Source organism: Danio aesculapii, chromosome 16 (assembly GCF_903798145.1).
Source record: "Danio aesculapii chromosome 16, fDanAes4.1, whole genome shotgun sequence".
NCBI classification, from domain to species: Eukaryota; Metazoa; Chordata; class Actinopteri; order Cypriniformes; family Danionidae; genus Danio; species Danio aesculapii.
Genome location: NC_079450.1, coordinates 16128548 through 16154329, shown reverse-complemented (window position 1 = coordinate 16154329; position 25782 = coordinate 16128548). Strand labels below are relative to the sequence as shown.

General features: G+C 36.2%; 1 protein-coding gene across 1 annotated transcript in view; it reads right to left on the bottom strand.

The window, feature by feature from the left end:
* The window catches only part of si:dkey-22o22.2 (neural-cadherin), a 249114-nt gene that overhangs the window by 81476 nt on the left and 141856 nt on the right, over nucleotides 1-25782 (bottom strand). Inside the window, exons 6-10 of the mRNA XM_056475635.1 lie at nucleotides 21866-22115; nucleotides 19600-19742; nucleotides 11493-11665; nucleotides 1241-1409; nucleotides 283-453 (exon numbers count right to left, since the gene is read on the bottom strand). Of these exons, the coding sequence (XP_056331610.1) occupies nucleotides 283-453; nucleotides 1241-1409; nucleotides 11493-11665; nucleotides 19600-19742; nucleotides 21866-22115 (906 nt within the window). The remainder of the gene's footprint in view (nucleotides 1-282; nucleotides 454-1240; nucleotides 1410-11492; nucleotides 11666-19599; nucleotides 19743-21865; nucleotides 22116-25782) is intronic.

Sequence of the window (25782 nt, the reverse complement as noted above, 5' to 3'; positions counted from 1 at the left end):
AATGTTTAAAGAGTCTACGGATAAAACTGGGGACTATGACTTTTTGCCATGCTATCACTCTTTTATATATGCTAACGGGTGGAGGAGCTGATTTTAAGTACGGTCAACAAATGCAATCAATGCAGAGGACCGTTTGGAAGATTTCATACCTACTTATTTCTATATAACACATAGCACTTTGCAGTTTTATTTTAGGACTTATATCAGAGCAGCCTTGCACATATGCTAACATCAACAACAATCTGACCTGGTCTTCAATAAGGGTAATAAAACAGTACTTACACTGGTAGCGGCTGTTCTCAAACTTGGGGTCGTTGTCGTTCTGGTCAACGATGAGGACAGTGATCTGACAGATGCCGATGAGCGGCTCTTGTGCTTGGTCTGTAGCTGTGACTGATAGAGTATACTCTCTCTGTTTCTCTCGGTCAAAACTCACTGCTGTACTGATTACACCTGCGCAACACATACAGTACAATGCACATATTTTCTTTTCAGTGGTGAAAGCCTGTTTTATATATTTCATGACATGCTTAAATTGCCTAAATGGCAAATTAATTTGGATGCTTGGATACAAGAATTTTATCTGAACTAATAAGAATGTTCTTTTATCGTTTAACCATTTTATTTTGTTGATGAGGAAAATAAAAATGTGAAAAATTAAATATATATAATAAAGAGAAATAAAATAATATTAAAGTGTAAAATTTAAATAATAATAAAATAAAATATAAAATAAAATAAAATAAAAAAACAAAATAATAATAATAATAAAAATTTATTAAATAAAAAAATAAATGAAATAAAGGTGAGGAATAAAATATAAAATATAAAATAAATAAATACTACTACTACAACTAATAATATTAGTAAATAAAATAAAATAAAACTAAATTTTAAAAATAAAATAAAGGTGAGGAAAATGAAAACATGAAAAATAAAATAAAGGAGTAAAATAAAATAATATTAAAATGTAAAAATTTAAATAAAGAATAAAATAAAATAAAACAAACAAAAAAATAAATAAAAAATATAAAATATAAAAAATATATAAAATAAAATAAAATAAAAAACAAAATAAATAATAATAATAATAATAATAATAATAATAATAATAATAATTAAATTACAAAAATAAAAATTAAATAAAGGTGAGGAAAATGAAAACATGAAAAACAAAAATTTATTTTATTTACCACTCTAAGGATCATATATGTTTACTCAGTGATCTGGAAGTATGTACCTGTATCAGGGTTTATAGCGAACCCCGGTGAGGCTCCGTCCCTCTGCATTATCCCATACTTGACTTCCCCGTTGACCCCAGTGTCAGCATCATGAGCCTGTACCCGCAGGACAAAGGTGCCTGGGGGCTGATTCTCCAGGACCAGTGCATTCACACTGTAGTTGTGGCACTTCAAAAGAACACAACCAGAGTTTCAGACACAGACAATTCATTGCTAGGATTATGTTTAAGCACAGCTAAAAGCTAAACACTACTAGATACTGAACATATTTCAAAAATCAAAAACAAATAAAAACAAAAATCAGCAGATTTATGCAGAATTTATTTAACAGTCTAAGAGCTGAAAACGTAAAGGGCACCTATGATGAAAGGGGGGAGTGGCCTTGTTCAGAGGCGAGGTGTCTGAATACTGTGGTGTTAGTAACTGTACTATGAAGCGGGTTTCGGGTAGCCGCTGCGATCGGATTTGGCGACCTGGGGGTTTCACAGACTGTACCAAAAAGCTGAGGACCAGGGGGTTGAAATTATGGGAGTTTTCCAGGAGAAACAACAAAACGGGAGGGTAGAGGGAGATGGGTCTAAAATACGGGAGACGCCTGAGAAAAACCGGTATGGTAGATATGGTCTCCATAATAACATGTGTACACATGACCACAGAACATTTTTTGCAAAGGAACTGGGATAAAAAAATATTTTTAACTCTCAGTAAAACAGTAAAATTGCTGTGATTCTTAACCACTATAATCACCTCGGCCACATGGTGTCAGTAAATGCACATGTGTGTGTGTGCGCCTGTAATGTGTGTGACTCATCATTTCAGAAAGGCTTGAATAAACTCCACCACAAACACATCAAATAAACTTACTTGGTATTTTGAGTAATGGGCTGTATTTCAGCTTTATCAGTGTCTCTGTCACTGTGCTGTTTATCTGACGTAACGCATAATTAAAAGACTCGCACGTCAGAACGGTGGACAGGGAGAAGCAGCTCATTTGGATTTAAAGCCACAGGCTACAAAAACAGCTACATAGTCTTCAGACACAAATTTGGACAGATTCATCATTAACAATAAATAATCTGAAGGATATTATGAACTGAAACTTTACAGTCACATTCTGGAGACAAAAAAGTCTTATCTTACATCTTGTAAAAGGGGTAAAATAGATAACATTTTTTGGTCAGTTTTATTTAAGATTTTTAATACAAATCCAAATAGAACCACTTGTTTGTGAAGCTAAGCTACAGTTGGTCTCTCATTTAATACAGTATCCATTACTAAACAGAATATATTACTTTACAAACTGTATTGTACACAAATCATCTTAACCTTTTCATCTTAATCATTAATACAACTATAATAAGTATAAAAATGAATATAAAGCTGAAACAAAAATTATTAGCCCTCCTGTGAATTCTTCTTCAAATATTTCCCAAATGACGCTTATCAGAGCAAGGAATTTTTCACAGTATTTCCGATAATATTTTTTCTTCTGGCAAAGGTCATATTTGTTTTAATTCAGCTATAATAAAAGCAGTTTTTAATTTTTTAAAAACCATTTTAAGGTCAATATTATTAGGCCCCTTAAGCAATATTTTTTTTCAATTGTCTACAGAACAAACATTGTTATACAATGACTTGTCTAATTATCCTAATGAACCTAGTTAAGTCTTCAAATGTTACATTAAACTGAATACTAGTATCTTGAAAAATATCTAGTAATATATTATGTACAGTCAACATTGCAAAGAAAAGAAATCAGTTATTAGAAATGAGTTATTAAAACTATTATGTTTAGAAATGTGATGAAAAAAATCTTCTCTCTGTTAAACAGAAATTGGGGGAAAATATTCAGGGGAGCTAATAATTCAGGAGGGCTAATAATTCTGACTTTTACACATTTAAATAAGTAAATGTATTAAACGACAGGCTCAAAAATTGAATTCCGTCTCCCTACTCATAACAATTGAAAAACAAGAAAAAGTGAGTATGGGCGAGCAAAGACATGAGAGTTGCATTTAGAATAAAGTGTTAGTGAATTTCTCTTGTGAGGTCCTGTGTCTCCATAATAGCAGCACAGACACTCATAATGAGGCCTCAAGCTCCCTCTTCCTCCTCCTCCTCCTCTTGCTTTCTCATCATGCTCTCATTACCGAGCGGGCATCTGGCAGGGCGTCCTGGTGAGCGGTGCCCACAAGGGAGCGGCATGTCAACTTAAGGCGATTAATCAAGTGACTAGATCGATACAGGGGCTAAAAGCTGGAATTAGCTTCCCTCCCTGGCTCTGAAGAGAATTCTCTCTGCGCTCTGCACTTCACACCTCTCATTGTCTTTCCACACACACACAAACACACACACACACACCCTTCTGAGAGGGCTTAGGGAGGATTTCTCAGTTTAGCAAGGGAAAAGACTCGAACAGATAGTCTATTGCCGTAATCTGCAGTGCTATTAGGAGAGCTGGCACGGAGCAACTACAAAGCAGGGAGAGGGTTTGTATTCGGCTGAACGTCAAAGAAAAGAAAAAACGTGTGGGGCCAAGATGAGGACGTGTTAATGGAGAAGCTCATAAAAGTCAGTGAAGAACAGGATTGGGTCAAACTGCACATTGAAATCTAAAGAATCATATGCTGATGCATGAACATGTTTAATATTTTAAATAATAATGTAATTACTTTCACTATAAAAACTGTATATGTATAAACATTTTAGGCAAGATGATGATAATATTTGGCATCCATAGCATGTAAGAGATTAAAGAGACCCCCCATTTTAAGTAACTGTAACGTGATGCTAAATTGCAAATTGATGATACATTTATTGATTGAACATTTGAATGTATTTTTATTAAGCATTTTATGTACTTTACAGGGGCGACAAGGTAGAACAGTGGGTAAAACTGTTGCCTCAGAGCAAGAAGGTTCCTGGTTCGAACCCCAGGCTTGGTCAGTTGGTATTTCTGTGTTGAGTTTGCATGTTCTCCCTGTGCTCGCATTGGTTTCCTCCGGGTACTCCGGTGTCCCCCAAAGTCTTTTTAACAGTGGCATATCTAATGTCTAAATTTGGAGTGTAGCAAAGAGAGATAATTAGAAAAAATAATGTGCTCAGGTATTCATGGTAATAACTTACCGTTATTGAATAAATAGATAACTTTCAGTATTTGAATTTAAGCACTTTTTATGTACATATAGTTCCACGTAAGAATACAGAATGAGAAAGAAAAAGCCTGATTTGTGGAGAAAAACACGATGACTTTTTTTGTATTCTAAACTTAAATTCTTAATATAGCGTTATATTAAATTCTTTAGCGTTATATAGTTTCTAACTTATTTCATTTCCAAATGATGCAAATGTGTTTGTACAAACATTCATTAACAGCACAAAGCATGAAAACCATCACAATTCAAGAGATGTTTAGAAATCAAACATTATGACTACAGAAAAGCAAGACTGCTGAGCTGTTCAAACAGCTTTTCCTGGCAATATTAATAAATTAGCATTTAGTATTTGAATTCAAGCCTGTTTTTATATATAAGATTCCACAAAAACATAGAAAACGAGCAAGAAAAAGCATGCATTGTGGTGAAAGGAATGTGATGACGAGGAACTTTTTTGTATTAAGTGTTCAGAAATGGCTATATTTTATTTACGTTTAATATAATTTCTAACCTATTTAATTTTAGAATGATGCAAATGTGTTTGTACAAACAATCATTAGCAGCACAAAACATAAAAACCATCAAAAATTAAGAAATGTTGAGAAACCAAATACATACTTCCATATTATATAGTACGAGAGCACAGCAAAAGAACTTATGAATCGGAGTGAAGCGATGCAACTGATTCAGGAAGGTCACGTAATGATGACAAAATGGTGGATGTAGTGCGTCCGAATTCCATTCATATTACTGACATTCATACTGCATAGAACATACTTTTCTAACAGCCGAGTAGTAAATTCAAATGCAGTAACTACTGAGTAGTAAGCGATTTTGGACAGCCATTCCTGGTAATATTAATAAATTAGCATTTAATATTTGAATTTATAATTTTTTTTTTCCGGGGTTTTCACCTTTATTAGATAGGACAGTAGAGAGTATTGACAGGAAAGCGTGGGTAGCAGAGAGAGGGGAAGGATCGCCATAGGACCGCGAGGTGGAATCGAACTCGGGTCGCCGTGAGCACCGGAGTGCATGTGTTGACGCACTAACCACTACATCACTGGCGCCGACTTAATATTTGAATTTAAGCACATTTTATATGTACTAAGATTCCACAAAACAGGTCAGCTCTTTAAAACTGAGAAATAATTTGCTCTGCTTTGTATTTTAAATAATAATGTTAATAATTTATATTAATATACAAAATATAATGAATAATATAAATATACATTTGACCACCCCTATAAATGGTTCATACCACTGTGAATGCATAATCGTGCCAATCAGTCTGCCAGAAAAAAACATATTCAACAGTCTGAAACTGGCAGATCTAGAGCACCGATAGACAACGTAACTGTTCACAAGACTGTGCTCATAAAATAGCTGTTTGTTTCTACATATAGCCTAAAAGTAAAGTCAAATTAGATGTATAGTTTGACTTACAGTAAACTCAGAAGTAGATAATCAGATACTTTAGGCCAGAATACACAAAATATCACACAAAACACTGAAAATACATTTTATTAATAAATTTGATTTAATTTAAATAAATGCATACATTTGATGCACTGAAGCATGTAAAAACTAACATTACCGCAAAAGTTGACCCCGCAGATGGCAATGTATAATTCGCACCCTATTTCTAACTTATTTCCTTTCCGAATGATGCAAATGTGTTTGTACAAACAATCATTAGCAGCACAAAGCATGAAAACCATCAAAATTCAAGAGATGTTTAGAAACCAAACACTATGACAACAAGAAGAAGCAAGACTGCTGAGCTGTTCAAACAACTTTTCCTGGTAATATTAATAAATTACCATGAATAAATACATAAACAACTTTCAATGTTTGAATTTAAGCACTTCCTACAGCCTGATGTACACTCAGACTCTTGAAACCAGTTGTGAACCAAGGAATAAGAAAATAAAAAGACTCTGGTCAGATGCGTGAGAGCAGAGAAACCGAGAGTAAGGAATAGGGCCAGATGTTGCCCCTGGGGCTCACTTAGCGCCTCTATTTCATATGCATCCCCTGTGCCGGTGAGTAATTCCCCCTTGAAATATTCATGGGCAGCAGCAGAGGAGGTGGCAGCGGTGGCGGCTGAAGTAGGGCCTGTGGGGCTCACGGAAAGTGTACAGGGACACGCTTCTGCCTCCTACACACTCACACACACCGCTCTCTCCTGCACCAGCGGTCTGCGCACTGCAGCTCTCCCACCGGAGACCTCCGAGAGCCTTTAGATCTCCTACTGCCAGCTGTCTGCTCTTCCCACAGCTCGGCTTCACCTGTCTCATTCTTACGCTGCTTCATTTAGAACACACTGCTATATATTTGCTCTTTCACTTGTTTAGATTTAGGAGAATTTGCAGAATAGCTTTACAGACAGATGCACAATGCAGTCTAGGAGTCTTTTTGCATTTTGGCCATGCTATTATTACTATTATGAGAAAAAAACAAATCTCCTACCACAGCTATGCTGATGACACTCAGATCTATTAAGCCATACTGCCTAATGACTACAGCCCCATTGACACCCTCTGCCAGTGCATTGATGAAATTAACAGTTGGATGTGCCAAAACTTTCAGTTAGACAAAGAGAAACCTGAAGTCATTGCGTTTGGGAACAGAGATGAGGTTTTCAAGGTGAATGCATACCTTGGCACTAAAGGTCAAACAACAAAAAATAAGGTCAAGACTCTGGAATGACTCTGGAATCAGATCTGAGTTTCAATAGTCATGTCAAAGGAGTTAGTAAATCAGCATACTATCGTCTCACAAACATTGCAAGAATTAGATGCTTTGTTTCCAGTGAGGACTTAGAGAAACTTGTTCATGCTTTTATCAGCAGTAGGGTGGATTACTGTAACGGCCTCCTCACTGGCCTTCCCAAAAAGACAGTCAGACAGTTACAGCTCATCCAGAATGCTGCGGCTAGTTCTCACCAGAACCAGAAAATCAGAGCACATCACACCTGTCCTCAGGTCTTTACACTGCCTCCCAGTTACATTCACAATAAATTTTAAAGTATTATTACTTTATATTATTATAAAACTTAAAGTACTATTATTACTAAAAAAGCACTAAATGGGCTAGGACCTCAATATATTACAGATATGCTCACTGAATACAAACCTAATAGATCACTCAGATCAATAGGATCAAATAAACTAGAAATTCCAAGAGTTCAGTCTAAGCAGGGTGAATCGGCCTTTGGCTACTACGCCCCTCACTGCTGGAATCAGCTTCCAGAAATTATCAGATGTGCTCCAACATTAGGCACATTCAAATCAAGACTAAAAGCACATCTATTTAGCTGTGCCTTTACTGAATGAGCACTGTGCTACGTCCGACAGATCACACTATTATGTCTTTCTTTTCTTTTTCTATCTTTTATAACCTGTTTTAACACATTTTAATCTGTTTTTATCTGTTTTTAATAATTTTTATTATTTTTTTTTTCTTATACTTGTCTTTTTTTATTCTTGTTTCAAGAGTTCACACTTAGATATTGTTTGCTTGTTGGGGTTTAAATTCCGTAAGATTTTCCGTTTAAAATCTTTGCCCAGCACTATAAATATGATTTTTTGAAGAATGGTGGAAAACTGTAACCATTGTAACCATTACACTCTGATCATTTTATAATGTATTCAGGTTTCCAACATTCTTCAAAATATCTTATTTTGTGTTAAACTGGTTTGGAATAAGTCAAGGATGAGAAAATGAATTTTACAACACATAGTCCTTTAGAAATTATTTAAATATGATGATTTGGTACTCAATTTAGCACTATTATCAAATAAAAACTAATATTTTTGTTATTGTTGTGTGTCATCTATTTTGCAGTTTAAGGGATTGACCTAGTGGTTGAACTAGGTATTGCAGTCCAAATTTAAAATATTGGAGAGATTCAAAATATTTTCAGCAAGCCTGTCCTGCTTCTACTGAATGCACATGCAGGTTGCCAGATTGACGACACCAAGAGGAGCGGGCATTTGAGTTGATACTGACGATACTGCTGTAAGCTGTTCAGCTAATGTTTATAATATTTGTATAATTTGCAAACTAAAAAACACCTCATGATTCTGATAATCTCATTTTGGAAGCTTCTACGGAGGTCACATTTTGGAGTGCCCTTATTTATTGAGGCAGCCTTCATGACTGAAATGAAATATGCCAATTAACCCGAAGTGCTGAAATACAATCAAGCAAACTGGCAGTGGGCAGAGTTAAAGAGAAAAAGTCAAGTGATTGGCATGACCCACGGCGCCTGCCTTGCACGTTGCATTCATACTTCTCCGTGCTGTTTGAGTTGCTCTGCAATAAAATTTCCGAAACGCTAGCTGGCAGTAGGTTTTTATGTTTCTCTGTGTCGTGATGTTTTGTTTTTTCTGAACGCTACAAGTAACTAAAACTTGCTCATTCAGAGGCGGGAACCGGCGGACGTGCAATAACTTTAATCATAAGGTAAACACAAAACAAAAGTTTCCATCTGGAGCTTCTTTAGGGGACCCGACACTTGTAAACAATTGCTCCATCAGGCTCGCGGCTCTCAGTACCACCCGCGCTCGTCAGCGCTACCAAGCTGACCAATCACAGAGCTTGTGATACACGTTGTTGCGATGTGTAGTTGCATTTTTTGAGAGATGCAGATCAGCATCGGCGTCAGCCAGGGCGAGGGCTATGCTACCGCATGAAGGCTGCGCCGGACCATGCGCATGCACTTGATGCAGAAGTATAAATCAGCCTTTAGCATGTTTCTTAAATAAATGCAAACATATTATCCAACTTTTTATGCTTTAGAAGAGTAAAAAAAAAAAAAAACATACAGCACCATTAAGTACTAATGCTATAAATAAAAAATTTTGATATTCTCCATTTTGTGATTGCATTCAGCAATGATTTCTTCTTCACATTTGTGCAGCTCACTGAATTTCATTGTTTCTTTAGTAAACTGGTTGATAAAGCAAGACGGAGACATATCATCAGTAGGCACAACTCATTCTTTATCCTTCATCTCGCACTACATCTTCGACTCTATCGTTTCTATTTATCAACTCCAACCCCATTCTTCACTTTTTGTCCCCTCAGACTTTATCTGTCTCTAAACTCTGCCATTAGTGAGGTGTTCACAGTGTCACTGGTATTAAAGCCTGGGGCGCTTTAAGCTAGGCAGATTTAATGAGAGAATATATTTGAATGTTATAGTCATATATCAACACTGGTAGAGTCAGACTTTTCTGCTATACACACTTGCCTATATTCGTTCTCCCTGTGCACATATTGGGTCATTAAAAGTCCTGTGAAATACTTTGAAAGTGCATTTTTATTAGATGTTTGACGTAATCTCTTGTTTTTTTTTTGCTTTATTAACAAGAACCAGCAGGTACAGTTTTATTATACAACAAAATCACTTCACATTCCTTAACAAGAAGGATTAAATGATAAAAAAAAAAGAAATTAAATAATAAAAATAATAAACAGTGGAGAGGGTACATATTTACATATAACTAATTTACACATATTTTCCAATTTTAGTTAGAAATTTAGTTAGCAAGAGTTATTACATGCACTTTTACTTCAGAAAATGCATGTATACAAACATTTTATGCAAAAATGTTAAAGGACGAGCATATATTAACTATTTTAATAGCTTTTCTATTCTTAGACTTAGGGTGCTTTCACACCTGTAGGTCGATACTTTTGTACCAAAACAAGGATTAAAATTGTTACAATGTTGCACTTTGCTCTTGGTGCGGTTCGCTTTCACATGGCAAAGTTTCTAAACGGACAAAAATAGCTAAAACAAGTCAGATGCAAGTAAACTCTCCACACATTGGTCAGAGTTTTAGGATTCCCGCTCAGCTGTCATGCATCATTATTTTAATTTATGACGATGAGCAATAAGACATTATAAGCAAAAAGCTGTGCTTTAATTTTAAATGGTGACACCCACAGATATCGTCACTCAATATAAATCAGAGGTAAGACTTTCTCATACAGAGCCGTTGGCTAGAATTATGCATTATAGGCTTTACATTATAGAGAGAAATAACAGATAAACCAAGACTGCAGTTCAGTCAATTTTCCTAACGGATAAACAGCTCTCTGGAATATTTCAGCATGCTTTCACTTTCATATTTGACATGAAACATACATTTACCGGTAGGAATGACATCCCAACCTACTCATAATTGTCAAATAATTGTATATGCCTATTACATATCTATAATACACTTTAATATAGCCTGGTTCGTTAGTTCATTGGAACGTTTTGCTTTCTCACTACAATCGATCCGCTCCGGAGTCCGTTTCAATTTAGCTGAGACCACCTCATTCAGGCGATTGACCGATTGATTTGGCGTGGTTTCAAGCGCGATTGCTGGACTCACATATGCCAAACGAACCGCGCTAACTGGGGAAACGTGCTGCGTTCCTCTTTTTCTAGCACCATGAAGAGTTTGCATTTGTCAAACTTGGATTTGTGTATGGGAAATTTACATAACAATAAAATAAAGTTTATAATATTGCATATTTTAAAGAGCGATCTTTAACATAACAACCCAAAATCACGTTTATAAGGTTTGACGTAATCTCAACTGAAAGATGAAAAGTGGGCAGGACATAGAGTAGCTCCTCCCATTTAAAAAACAGCCAATGGCGTTTCGTTTTTATCATAGTTCTGCCAGTAAGAGTGGTTGAGATTAAGCTTATCAAATGAAAAGCATCTTGAAGAGGGCGGGGCATGTCAGATACTAGAGAGCATTTGATTGGTCAAGATTTTATGAGAAATTGAAGTATGAGGTGATGTTAATAAAACTGTTGATCCATATAGGCGGAAGTGACAAATTGCAAGCTTTTGGATGTTTATAACAGTTTTATATTATCTAAACACAAACACACTAGCTAATAGATATCCTTAAACCTAACAAACTAAAAATAACATCAAACATTTTTAAATTTAATTTCACGTGACTTTTAAATACAGATTTATACAAGTTTTAAAATACTTTTTGAAACCTCAGCTTGCCAAACAGTGGCTTCTTGTTGGTATTGCTGATGAACCGATTTTAAGATGTTTTAAAAATCTCACCTCATCAAACACTGGCTTGTTGTTGTTGATGTCATTGATGCCCACGATGACCTGTGCGCAGCTGCTGAGGGGCAGTGCTCCACCGGCTGCATTGTCATCAGTCGCTGTGACGTTCAGGACATACTGAGGACCCCGCAGTCTAGGAGGAGGACTACGCCGCAGTTTGATGATGCCTGTAAATAAGTCAATAAAACACTTCAGCTTATCTTAATGTCTCGTGGAAGAAAACAATCGGCTGTAGTGCATGTTCACATCGAACTGTAAAAGTATATTAAAAATTCACTGCATAATCAGTGATAGGTTGCGGCTGGAAGGGCATCCGCTGCATAAAATCAAAGACTACAGAATACTCAAGATGTGTCACTCGTATAATTTTGAATGGGAAAAAGTGTAACGGTCAATATGGGGAATGAAGCACTGCCTACTAGTACAGGAGCCAATCATCGATCGCTATAGACCAAAAGCTCGGACCAGACATGTGCTTTTATGACAGTTTGGTGGTCAACAAACACACTGGAATCTCAGCGAATACTTGTTTTACAGACATAAGAAATATATCCAGATAAAGCTTGAAATCTGTATTTTTAAATAAACCAAGAGCACTTGAAAACAACAGTTTTTTGGTTTGGTAATCTGTAATAAAATAACATTGTAAGACCATTTAATGTAAATGAAATAAAATGAATTAAAGAGCCCATATTATGGGTTTTTGAAAATGCCCTTCCATGTAGTGTGTAACACAGCTCTAAGTGAAGTGAAATATCCAGCTAAGGCTTAAATCTGTAAGTGTACAGTGTTTAAAACTATTGATTCATCTATAAAAGAGTCGACTCATAGTGCTTCAAACGAGTCGTCTTGATAACGAGTCATTAAGTGTTTCGTGATGACGCAGCTACGAAACACAAGTAGTTGGGCGCGCAAACCCGGAAGATTTGAAACCTGCGGCCCCGCCCACTAACAGAAAAAAAAGTCTCACACACACACAGACAGACACCGGTCGAATGAAGTCACGCTGTGCAGATGGATATTATTGAGTCTAATTAAAGAGGAAACCTCAGCATCATAGCCCAGCCTTGAGCAGTTCTGAGTGCTTCTGAAAACTATATGCTTTCAAAGAAGACTTCTTCAGTTTGTTAAAGGAAGGATCAGTGAAGACTGTCTGAACATGGATCAGTGCATCATGGATCAGTTTCTTCCCCCATTTCACCAGTGTAAGTACATGCGATTAAAATTATTGCCTCGTTTACTCGATCTAGCAAATTCTGTATTTAGTTGTGTTTTGTTACTTGTAACCGAGTGTACTGTATCAGGTTAACTCTTTATATTCTCATATCGTGTGTAAAGCCACGTTGAAAACGCGACGCGTGCCGCTTTGATTACGGATCGTCAGCTGTTTACACACATGCAACGGTCAAGTAATGTGTGTGTGTGTGTGTGTGTGTCTCCTCGTGTGTGTAACGCACGGGTATTCGCGGATATAACTGAGCGCCGCGCCGCCTCAATTCAGCCGCTCCTCTATGGACGCGCCGGCCCTGTGTGTGTGTGTGTGTCTCCTCGTGTGTGTAACGCACGGGTATTCGCGGATATAACTGAGCGCCGCGCCGCCTCAATTCAGCCGCTCCTCTATGGACACGCCGGCCCTGTGTGTGTGTGTGTGTGTAACGCACGGGTATTCGCGGATATAACTGAGCGCCGCGCCCTCTCTATTCAGCCGCTCCTCTATGGACGCGCAGGCCCTGTGTGTGTGTGGGTGTGTGTGTGTGTGTGTGTGTGTGTGTGTGAAAAGAGCAAGAAGACTGTGACTAGGAGGCTAGGAGATCTCCTCGCCAGTTCTTGGACTTTTTGCTCAATAAAATAGTTAGTCGTCAGTATTTTCTAGTCCATCGTCTGTGTTTACATTCACCCACTGGCAGCCAAAATCCACTATAAAGCGTGTGTGCACTGTGACTACTTTTATATTGTATATTAGCAGCTGGGCATTTCACTCTGTCTCGCGCTGAAGCCTGTCAGTGTCGTCGACCAATCGCAGCAGGCTGTCACCGGTCCAATCAGCGCAGATTAGCTTCGCGCTGAGGAGGGGTTTGGGAACAAATGAATCGCTGAACGATTCATATGGGAGTCGCTGGGATAATTAGGTAAAACTAAATGCAGATTATAAGACCATGAAAGTGTTTTTTGACCTTGCATGCATATTAGACTGTTGTTGGAGACCCTTACAACCTAAATATGACCCTATTTCATGTATAATATGGGCTCTTTAAAACTCATGCTTAAAAAGAATAATTTTTAACAATTTGAAAATTTGGCTTCATGTTCCAATCCAATGTGAACACATGGAACAAACATGAAACACCAATGAAACACACATGAAATGTGTGGTTTTGGAACATTTCTGTGTGGGAAATGATCATTCTCATGTTATTATGTTTCCACATAAAAATTACAAAAGCACATTTCTTAGTCTCTTAATTATCAGGGGTCACCACAGCAGAACGAACCGCCAACGCATATGTTTTACGTAGCGGATGCCCTTCCAGCCACAACCCAGTACTGGGAAACACCCATACACTCTCACATTCACACACACTCATATTCTAGAGCCAAAGGGGGAAACAGGAGCACCCTGAGAAAAACCAAGCAAACACAGGGAGAACATGTAAACTCCACACAGAAATGCTAATTGGCCCAGCTGGGATTCGAACCAGCGACCTTCTTGCTGTGAGGCGACAGTGCTAACCACTAAGCCACTGTACCGTTTTCCACATTTCATGTTTGATTTTAATGTGAAACAGTGTTTTGTTTTTTGTAAGAGTTCATCAACCCACTTTTAAAAAGTGCACTTTGTAATTACTAAGAGCAAATTAAGTATTGTTAATGATGATTTTTTTAACTTACATCCTACTTTAAGGGATAATTCACCCAAAATTGAAAACCCATTCATCATTTACTCACACCTTCACTTGCCACAAACCTGTTGGTTAATCTTCTGTTGAACGTAAAACAATATAAATTGAAACAGCCTGGAAAGTCTTTTGTATCTCCAGAATGTGTCTGTAAAGTTTCAGCTCAAAACACCCATCATATTATTTATTATACCTTTGAGAATGTTCGAATTTTCTGCTCTGAACGCAATGTAGCTGTTTTTGTTGCCTGTGCCTTTAATGCTGGTTCTCCCCGCCCACCGTTCCCACGTGCCTGTCAGAGTGTGCCTCAATCTACGTCTCGGCTGCGTCAGATAAACAGCACAGTGACAGACATGAAGGAAGCAGATCTCATGCAATGTTTGTGAGAAATACTACAGTAAGAACTTTCCCAATGATTATTATTTAATGTATTTGTTGTGGAGTTAATTCAAGCCTTTCAATGAGTCACACACAATGTCGTTACAAAGTTCACACATACACACATTTAAATAAAATGTGTTTAACTTTGCACTTTGTTTTTGCATGCAAATGTGACAGGATACACTTTAATATCCATTGCTGTATTGATATTCGTTATGTTAATGTACAAAATAAACCTGATTTAACGTCCACAAACTGGGATTGAAGCATCTTCTTTTATAATTGTACTCGCATGCAGCTGTGATGATATAGATGGTAAAATCGCTGTAATTCATTACAAACATGCACTGATTTAAAAAGGTTTTAAACATGTAAAACTCATTCTTGATCACATTTGATGATGATTGATGATCACAGAGAGCTTAACAGATCTTTTAATCCTGGTTGCTTTGCGCATGTCCTGTCTTGCTGATATGATTAAACCCGTTACTACAGAGAAATGTTAATATACGACTGCCAAACTATTCAATGGGCTGGGAAACTCCACTCCTACTGTATGTCATGTTGTGGTGGGCCTCAAAATCGAAGGGATTTGGATTCCTTTTATGTCAGGAGATTAAACAAAAAGAGACTTATTGTCTTTATATGACCTGAATTTGACTGTGGACACACTATACCTACACACAGTTCTGTCCAAACAAAAGATTATCATCATTTGTGCCCTTTTATTTCAATTTACCAGTACGGTAATACCTGAACACATCATAATAATTTCACATTTAATTGTATTTTTGCATACAGCTCTACTCTTTTAACTGTATGTAAAGTATATTTGTTTCACAAAGCTATCATTTTTAATCCCCCTTTTTTCAAATTAAATCATTAGCATTTAAAAAGATTAAACGACAACTGCCTTTGTATAATCAGCTTTACAATATCACAAAACGGACTTCTAATGGCTGCACATTCACCAAACAACTGAGAAGTAGGTGGTAGTGTGCAAAAAAAAGAAAAGAAAAAAAATGTACTGCTGCATCTTTGAAGTGACAACTCCACGCAGCTTTCTGAGAGCCGAAGCCATGGGCCATCTCTCTCTGCGCTGGCCTGTAATGGGTTGGGGTGGTGGAACAGTCGTGCCGCGAGGCTGATAAGACAGGAGAGAGCTTTAGCATACTGCTGTTTTCCCGCTCTCAGGCATAAAATGTGCTGGTAAACAAACGAAAAGCAAACACCGCAGACAAATGTAACCTTGAGACTGAAAGTACACAGGCAGGCAGGCAGGCATGAAAACAGACAAACATTGCATTCACACACAAGTGCACACATACACAAAAAAAACAAGAGCTGTAGACCAAATACAACACAAGGGGAGTTTGTTTTTCCCACAAATACCACAAACGTGGGCTGAATGATGGATTAAAGGAGCGTGCTGAGCAGACAGGAAGTGAAAAATCACTTTTTGAATGGTTTTAGATGTCTTCATTTAAGAAAGCATCCTTAACGCAAAACTGAAGAACAAACGGGTGTGACGTCATTTCGAAAAACAACCTGGTTTGGTTTATCCCAAGCGTAATATAGCAATACAAATAACGATACAGATTGAGTTGTTAAAATGGTTCTGAATGTAAAACAACAGCAGAGTTCAGACCAACATTATAACAATAAAGATGTAGATAAATCATATTGCTGGATCACTTTCTGAATGACTTTTTCCCTAACTAATAAATGACTAAACACTGACACCCAGGCAGAATCCATCTAAATATTAATATTAATTTTAATGTTAATTTAAAGCTACAGACAACACTTTGGAGAAGCACTGCTTGAAATGAATTCCTCTTTTCAGATTATTAAACAAATAACTGTCTACAAAACAATTGGTTACCATGGGAAAGAATAATAAAAATACATGAACGTAAGCCAGGGTAGCAAAACTTTGATTTATTTTAAGGCACGTTGTGTCAGAAAGCATATTCTGTGCCTTTACGTCATTTTAGGTCATCATAATATGATATTTTTATTATGCATTTACATAAATAAAAGCAAAACCCTTACAGTTTCACATGATTTCTTACTGTTATCTGCATGAGCAAAAATCAACCCAGGCTCATTTTAAAAACATACTGCTATATATATTTCTGGAGAGCGCCAAATATGTCTCAGGAGGTAAATTTTTTTCAGTCTTAGTTTTCGCAAATCCACCAGAGGCTGCTGTGTACACTTTTTCAGATCTCAAATTTCTCTCACGAGTGCCATTCGTGCCTGCTATTTCCACGTAAATCCACCAGAGGCCGCTGTTAACTGACTGAATGACTGACTGACTGACTGACTGACTGACCGATCAACTGACCCACCCTCCTCCTTCCCTAAACCCAACCAATAGTGCACTGATTGACCCACCCACCCACATCCTTGAACCCAACCGTCAATTTTAAAAAGCAATCTAGAAAAAAAAAAGCACTAGCCTGATTTTTATCACGTTTTCAGATTTTTCCGCATTCTCACCCTGTTATTTACTGGTTTATTTTATTTTTTGGGTTCTATTTTTGTCTTACCCGCTTTCTGGAACTGTTCTACGCCAGACTCGAAACTCGTCATTGTGGTCAACTCCTCTCTGCGTCTGAAGTTCATCAACGTACATGGCAAGCTACCGGACAAACTGGCAACAGCGGGAAAGCTGTCCATACGAAGGTAAGCTGTCAGCTGGTAAGTGCGAAAAGGTATGCTGTCATACCGCCCCATAGCGTTCATTTTATAGACAAAATGCATAGATACGTACTTCTGGCTACATAATTCGCGATCTTCAGAAATGTATGTAGTGCAATGTTTTCAGAATGAGCCTATGTTGAAAGAAATGGTTGGCATTTTAAGCTAAACTTGAGTTTCCAGTTATAATCAGAAAATCTGTAATCATGTACACAATATTTATTGATAATTTCACATGTTTGACAAACAAACATGCTAACACAGAAATGGTTAGGACTTTCAAAGTACCACTGATTTATGATGATAACAGGTTGGTGTGGCTCTGAGGCCACACCTTCTTTGACATGGAAACGTTTGATGGTTAATTTCTTCTCTTAAATCCGTTGAGTTCAGACACAATTAAAACATGCTGACACTGTTTTGGGATTGGAATGTTTGCAGACACTAAACACTTATGTGAAAACATTTTTGTTGTGAGTATATCATGGCCTATTCAAGGCACAATTCATTCAAAACAAAAATTTCTGTCAACATTTAGGCCCAATCCTAATTATACCCCTTAGCACTTCCCCTTACCCCTACCCCTCGTTTTGCGCATTCACGTGAAGGGGTAGGGGTGTCCCAATTGTCTTTAGCTTGAAGGCGTAGGGCTAAGTGGAAACAGAGATTTTTTAGGACCACACTCGAAACCAAGGGGTAAGAAAATTTCCAAGAGTATACCATCTACAACAGCAGCTTAGCTGCACACCGAAGTCAGGAGATGCACAAATTAGTATTTTTTTGTCATTATTACGAATTTTTACAAAAAACAAGCACATGTTTTAATATACTCATAACAATGTTCATGTTTTACCATCATGCTTTACAAAAATGCTAAAATAAAGACCTCAATTAAAAAATAAGTGGTATGTGAAAAGACTAAAATAGTTGTTAGAAACCTTCAGTATACATGTGGTCATCAGACTGCTTCTTCACAAACAAGGAGAGGGAGAAAATTAACTCCAGAAATTAAATTTTGCATGATATTGTCATCAAATTCAAAACATATACTCAGGAGATGTGTGGCGTTTGACCTATTACTTTTCTGTATTGCTCCAAGACTAATTTCCTATATTTGTTTATGAAATAATAAAATGTTTAATGCGGTGCAGGTTTTTTTTCATTACTTAAGCATCGATAACTTTTTTCATCTTGAGCATTATAAACTTTATGATGGATAATAAAGCCCAACGTGTCTTCTTTCAAAAGATACATGAACTGTGAATGTAGAGCAAATTATTCAGCAACTGTTAATGTTTTAGTTTGGGATGGTCATTATTGAGAAAGTGCCTCTGACGGTGAGGGAAAGGAGGACACCAATATAGCCTCGGAAAAATTTTTACAGAAATCTCATTTAGCATGCTATCTTCATCAAATTTGAAATATAAACTCATGAAACACTCAAGCCATTTTTAAAATTACATTAATTACATTAATATTTCCCTATGTTTGTATATGGAAAAACAAATATTGAACACAATGCAGTTTTTTTTCTCATGACTTCATAATGTATAACGTTTTATATGTTTGAGCATGAAACGTCCCCTTTTACCACAGTAAAGCCCACAGTGTCTTCTTTCCAATTATGCCTAATATGTGTTTGTAGCTTACTGGAGTCAGGAACTGTTTCTATTTAAAATCAGGTAGGTGCACATCCCCAAAAGTGAGTGCTGGCTAACTACAGCAGTCGTGATTGTCGATCTCATATGAAGCAGGAGATTTCGATGACATTTGATTACGTGTGCAGGTGTTGTCCCATTTCTTAGGGGTACCTTTTGAAGTTCTTCCGCTTCACACTATGTTTCAAGGGGTACAAAAATAGAATTGGGATTAAACCTTTTTTATTTTAATTTTAATTTCTTTCCTCAACTGAACAATTTGATATTTTGAAGATTCTTATAGAGGATCTCCTTTTGTGTTGTTCAACTGCAAAAAGAAACTCATGAATGTTTGTAAGTAAATGGTAAATAAAGTTCCATGATGGCGTGAACTGCCCCTTTAAGGCCTTTAACTGGATGTTTGGATGCCGTTGCCATAGCAACAAACTTTGAGTTTACATCCAATTTGACTCGACTCACCCTTCTGGTTGTCCAGTTCAAAATTGCTGTCTTCATTTCCCCCAGTAATGGCATACGTTACGCCATCCCCGTCTGGGTCTTTGGCGTGCACAATGGCTACTAGCGTTTCAGGCCCGGCGTCTTCTGAAAGGAAGGTTTTATATCTGTAGAAAAAGAAGACAGAAAGAGACAGATCAGGCTCAGAACATCACAGACCCACCATCTGCTTCCTCTACACGGCCTCTGAAGTGCATCCCAGGGCGCACACAAACAACCACGCAGTCCCTGCACTGAGAAGAACCAGAGCACAAATTCTAACATAAACACACACACTGCAGCTCTAATGATGATACACCAACACCAGCTCCTTTATATGTCTCCCAAACTCCTACCAAGGGAGATAATGTTCTCAAACAGGATGCAGTGTGTGTGTGTGTGTGTGTGTGTGTGTGTGTGTGTGTGTGTGTGTGCGTGTGTGTGTGTGTGTGTGTGTGTGTGTGTGTGTAGACAGCTTGCTTGCTACACTGTGATTGTTGTCTTTCTGCTGAATCGGACCAAATGTCTGCCTCTCCTTCTGGCTACATTTAATAAATGCCAGAGCCGCATAGCCTGACGCCCAGCTTTCACGGGACCCTCGGCTCGCTTCTGCTCTGATGAAATCCCGTTGTGATGGAAAAAGAGTGTAAAATTCATATCTCTATATTCTCAGGCTCTCTGAGACCGGGCTGGAGGAGATGCTAGGAAAGAAGGAGAGAACTGCACAGAAAACTAAAACAGAGCAGACAGAGAATGTGAAAAATTAGTCAAGTTAACATGTCTCAAAATAATACTCAAAATAATATTTAATGTCCATTTATTATATTTGTGCTGAATATGCATTGTATATAGCTGTCACCTGGATATTATATAATATATATGTATATGTATGTATGTATGTATGTATGTATATTTAATAAAAACTTTAATTTTTGTAATAAATTTTTTTATAAATAAATAATAATAAAAAAAATATATATATATATATATTATAAATGATTAAATAAAAATATTTATTATATTGCTAAAAATCTATTTTGTTTTATATAAAAGAAAATGTGAACAATATGCTTAATTATTATTAATGTATATGTATATTAAATAAAACAAATTTAATTTTAATAATAAATATTAATAAAGAAATAGTGTATTATAAAGAAATGTAATTAAAAAACATATAACAAATAAATAAATTTAAAATATTTTTATACTGCTAAAAATCGATTTTATATTATACAACAAATATAATTATGTGGAAAAAAATGTTTAAATATTATTAATGTACATGTATATTAATTAAAAACATTAATTTTCATAATAAACATAAATAAAAATAAATATATAATAAATAATTAAATAAAAATATTTATTACATTGCTACATTTAAAAAAAATCATAATAAATTATGTGAAAAAATATATGTAGAATTATTAATAATGTATTTGTATAGTAAAATAAAAACTATTTAATTTTAATATTAATTATATTTACTATATAATATATACAAGTATATAATATATTTTAATTATATTGAATGATAAATGAATACATATATAAAATAGTATTAAATAAAAATATTGTTTATAATAATTATAAATACATTTAAAAAAAAATGATTTACTAAAATACATAAATAAATGAAATGAATTAATACTAGGCATTGATGTTAATTATAGTGATTATGCTTAGCAAATGCTTACGGTTGATCTGAGAGATTGATAGGCAGTTATAGAGTTTACTGTTGAATCAAAATGAGTGAAAACTACATGAATTAACATAAAATGTAATAATGTTAAAAAATAGCAAATAATAGACCTGTAAAGTGATTTGAGAAAGTAATGGCCAATTGTTTAGTAATAAATGCAAATATTTGACTGCAGAATTTTGAAATCAACCTTCATAATCAAGCTTAATAATGAAAAATTCAAAAACAAAGAGGAAAACATTCATTCATTCATTCATTAATTTTCTTTTCGGCTTAGTCCATTTATTAATCAGGGGTCGCCACAGCAGAATGAACCGTCAACTTATCGAGCATATGTTTTACGCAGCGAATGCCCTTCCAGCTGCAACCCACCACTGGGAAACATCCATACACACTCAATCACACTCATACACTACGGACAATTTAGCCTACCCAATTCACCTGTACCGCATGTCTTTGGACTGTAGGGAAAACCGGAGCACCCGGAGGAAACTCACGCGAACGCAGGGAGAAAAGAGGAAAACAGACAGAAGAAAAGATTCATACATTGTTTGTGAAAAGACAGGGGCTTCATCGTTGACGTTGGCCATGCGGATACGGATGGAGGCAGTGCCCGTGCGAGGTGGCGTTCCCTTATCCACAGCCACTACGGTGCACTCATACATGTGGTTTGGTCTCTCATAGTCCAGCCTCTGACTGGGGCTCACGACTCCCTGAGATGTGATGTCGAAGTCCACGCTCTGGATAAAGTAGGACAGTTCTGCGTTCAGGCCCGTGTCACAATCCCGTGCCAGAACTAGACAGATAGAGAGAGACAGGGAGAGTGTTAAACATCAGGTCACGTTGACTAAAGGCAACAGCTAGCAATAACACTGCAGTAAATTGTGGCGAAGGCCACCTTGGCAGGGATCTGCTCTGGGTCAGGCACTGAAAACAAATGCTGGCTCTTAATCATCTCTATGGTCTTCTTCAGACAGTTGTGTTCTCATTAGGGCTGGAATGTTCATGTATAGTGCTATTCGATATCAATTACAAGCTTTAATGTCACCATGACCAATGCTTGTGTGGTTTTGAGGATGGATTTGTGAGCAACAAATGAGAAGTTTGTTGCGCTGATATCGTTATTTAATAGATTATTGATGTTCAAAGAATATATACAGTTAAAATCAGAATTATTAGCCCCCCTGAATTATTAACCCCCTGTTTATTTTTTCCCCCAATTTCTGTTTAACCGAGAGAAGATTTTTTTCAACACAATTATAAACATAATAGTTTTAATAACTCATTTCTAATAACTGATTTATTTTATCTTTACCATGATGACAGTAAATAATATTTGACTAGATATTTTAAAGGTACTTCTATACATCTTAAAGTGACATTTAAAGGCTTAACTGGGTTAGTTAGGTTAACTAGGCAGGTTAGGGTAATTAGGCAAGTTATTGTTTAACGATGGTTTGTTCTGTAGACTTTCGAAATAATATTGACCTTAAAATGGTTTTTAAAAAATTAAAAACTGCTTTTATCCTAGCCAAAATAAAAAAAATAAAAAGACTTTCTCCAGAAGAAAAAATATTATCAGACTTACTGTGAAAATTTCCTTGCATTAAAGGGGGGGGGGGCTAATAGTTCTGATTTCAACTGTGTATATATATATATATATATATATATATATATATATATATATATATATAAATATTTTAAATATTGTAAATATAAATCTAATATAAATATATTGAATTATTTGTATATTTTGGCAGCGTGGTGGCACAGTGGGTAGCGCTGTCACCTCACAGCAGGAAGGTCGCTGGTTCGAGCCTCGGCTGGGTCAGCTGGCATTTCTGTGTGGAGTTTGCATGTTCTCCCCGTGTTGGCAGGGTTTCCTCCGGGTGCTCCGGTTTCCCCCACAGTCCAAATACATGAGCTATAGGTGAATTGGGTAAGCTAAATTGGCTGTAGTGTATGTGTGTGATTGATTGTGTATGGGTGTTTCCCAGTGATGGGTTGCAGCTAGAAGGGCATCCACTTTGTAAAACATATGCTGGATAAGTTGGCGGTTCATTCTGCTGTGGCGACTCCTGATTAATAAAGAGACTAAGCTGAAAAGAAAATTAATGATTATTATTATTATTATTATTATTATTATTATTATTATTATTATCTAAAAATTTATTTATTCCTGTCATGGCACCGCTTAAATTCACAATATATGCGATTTTACTGTATTATCTTTGATCAAATAAGTCCAGCCTTTATAAGCATTACAGTAATCCTTAACTTTTGACTGGTACTGAATATAAGGTGTCATATTAATAGAGCAAATATTAATTAAAACTATGTAGTGGTAAATTTGATCAATTTAAGTGGCCATCTGTCAGTGGCATAGTGAAAAGCTGCTGTTGACTGAAGCAGATCAAAAGTAAAAGTGGAGGAAGGCTTTGCTGTCATTAGGCCCACAGCCAAAGTCAGGGTCCTGTATCATTATACTGCAGGCAAGCTGTCATCACACTCAGCCAGCCAGCCAGCCAGCACACTCATTTACTACAGCCACATGACGACCCTCTAATCTCCAAGGCAAATAGTGAGCACCCACAAATGCAGGGACTTCCATCAGAAGCCATCTTGCTCTCTGACTTGAGCTAAAGACTGACCCTCCAGTATTGCACAATTCTGCGATATCTCATTTTACTGTGAAATCATGCATATGTCACACTTTTTCGTGGAGCTTGCAATTTTTTTTAAAGGTTACAGATTTCCCACATATTTTGGGTAGTCAGGACACCTTTCAAAGTCCCAATGTGCCACAAAATGCCTTCTGCATAGTTATCCATTCAGAAACATTACAGTATTCATGAATGGAATGTGCTCGGAGTGCAAAGCCTCAAGTTGTCAACACACACTTTTGGTCGGGTGTGTGATCCGTGTCATGAGAAGTTATCGCAACGAGCATTTAAAGCCTGTTTGAACTTGGCCACCTGAGTTGTATCAATTGCTAAACTTCTATATATTGTATATATGCATTTGCCATCATAAGCATAACCTTCTCTCTCTCTCTCTCTCTCTCAAATATTAATCAGGGGGTCGCCACCGGCAATTTATCCAGCATTTGTTTTACAAAGCGGATGCTGTTCCAGCTGCAACCCAACACTGGGAAACACCCATACACACTCACATGCACACATACACTACGGATAATTTACTTTACTTAATTCAAACTCCACACAGAAATGCCAACTGACCCAGCCGGGTCTCGAATCATCGACCTTCCTGCAGTGAGGCGATCATGCTACCCACTGCGCCACCGTGACGCCCCCAATTTAATTTAATTTAATTTAATTTAATTTAATTTAATTTAATTTAATTTAATTTAATTTAATTTAATTTAATTTAATTTAATTTAATTTAATTTAATTTAATTTAATTTAATTTAATTTAATTTAATTTAATAGGTATTGCCAACGTATTTATAATGTTTACATAAAAAAACATATATATTTAAAAAAACACAAATAAACATAGTAACATAAACATAGTAAATAGTAGTATCTAGCACTATAATATTTAGTATAATAATTTGTATAATAATAATAACAACAACAACAACAACAACAACAACAACAACAACAATAATAATAATAATACAAATCAGAATAAACTGTACATTTAACAATCAACATGTATGGATAAAACAGTAATAGTAAATAATAATAATAATCAGTATATTTACAATGATCATTTATATTACCTCCTGTCATCTTAAACCAACATCATATTGACGTCAAATACTGACATTTATTCGTCAGGTATGGCAACCAAAATTCAATGCCTGATAGACGTCATAATGGTAACGTTCACACAACGTCACACTGTAACATTATTAGACGTTGATTTTTCTTTGATTCTAGCTTGTGGTGTGAAATTGAAAGTGATCAGAATTCACATTAAGCCAAAATCTTAAACCAACATCATATTGACGTCAAATACTGACATTTATTTGTCAGATATGGCAACCAAAGTCCAACATCTGATAGACGTCATAATGGTAACGTTCACACAATGTCAACCTGTAACATCATTTGTCATTGATACTTGGTTGTTTTTAGGTTGCGTTTGAAAGTGACCATGATCTGATGTCTGTCCAACGTTGGACACTGACAGCAGTCTGACGTTGGGTTCTGACGTCAACCCGATTTTCATTTCCACCCAAGATGCTACCATGGACATTTGGTTAACATTACCAAACATTTGGTTTAATTTTTAAACATGATACAGCAGGTTTTAGGGGTAAACTCTAGTTTCTCATTGTTTCTCTTAGCGTTTAAAAAAAATACAGAGATTGATGGTTCTTGAGATAAAAATAAATAAATAATGAATTAAAATTCGTAAATTTGTGTATATTTTTGCAGCAATACAATAAACGAAAAACTTTTCATTTGTGAAAACTCACCACAAAACCAGTAGCT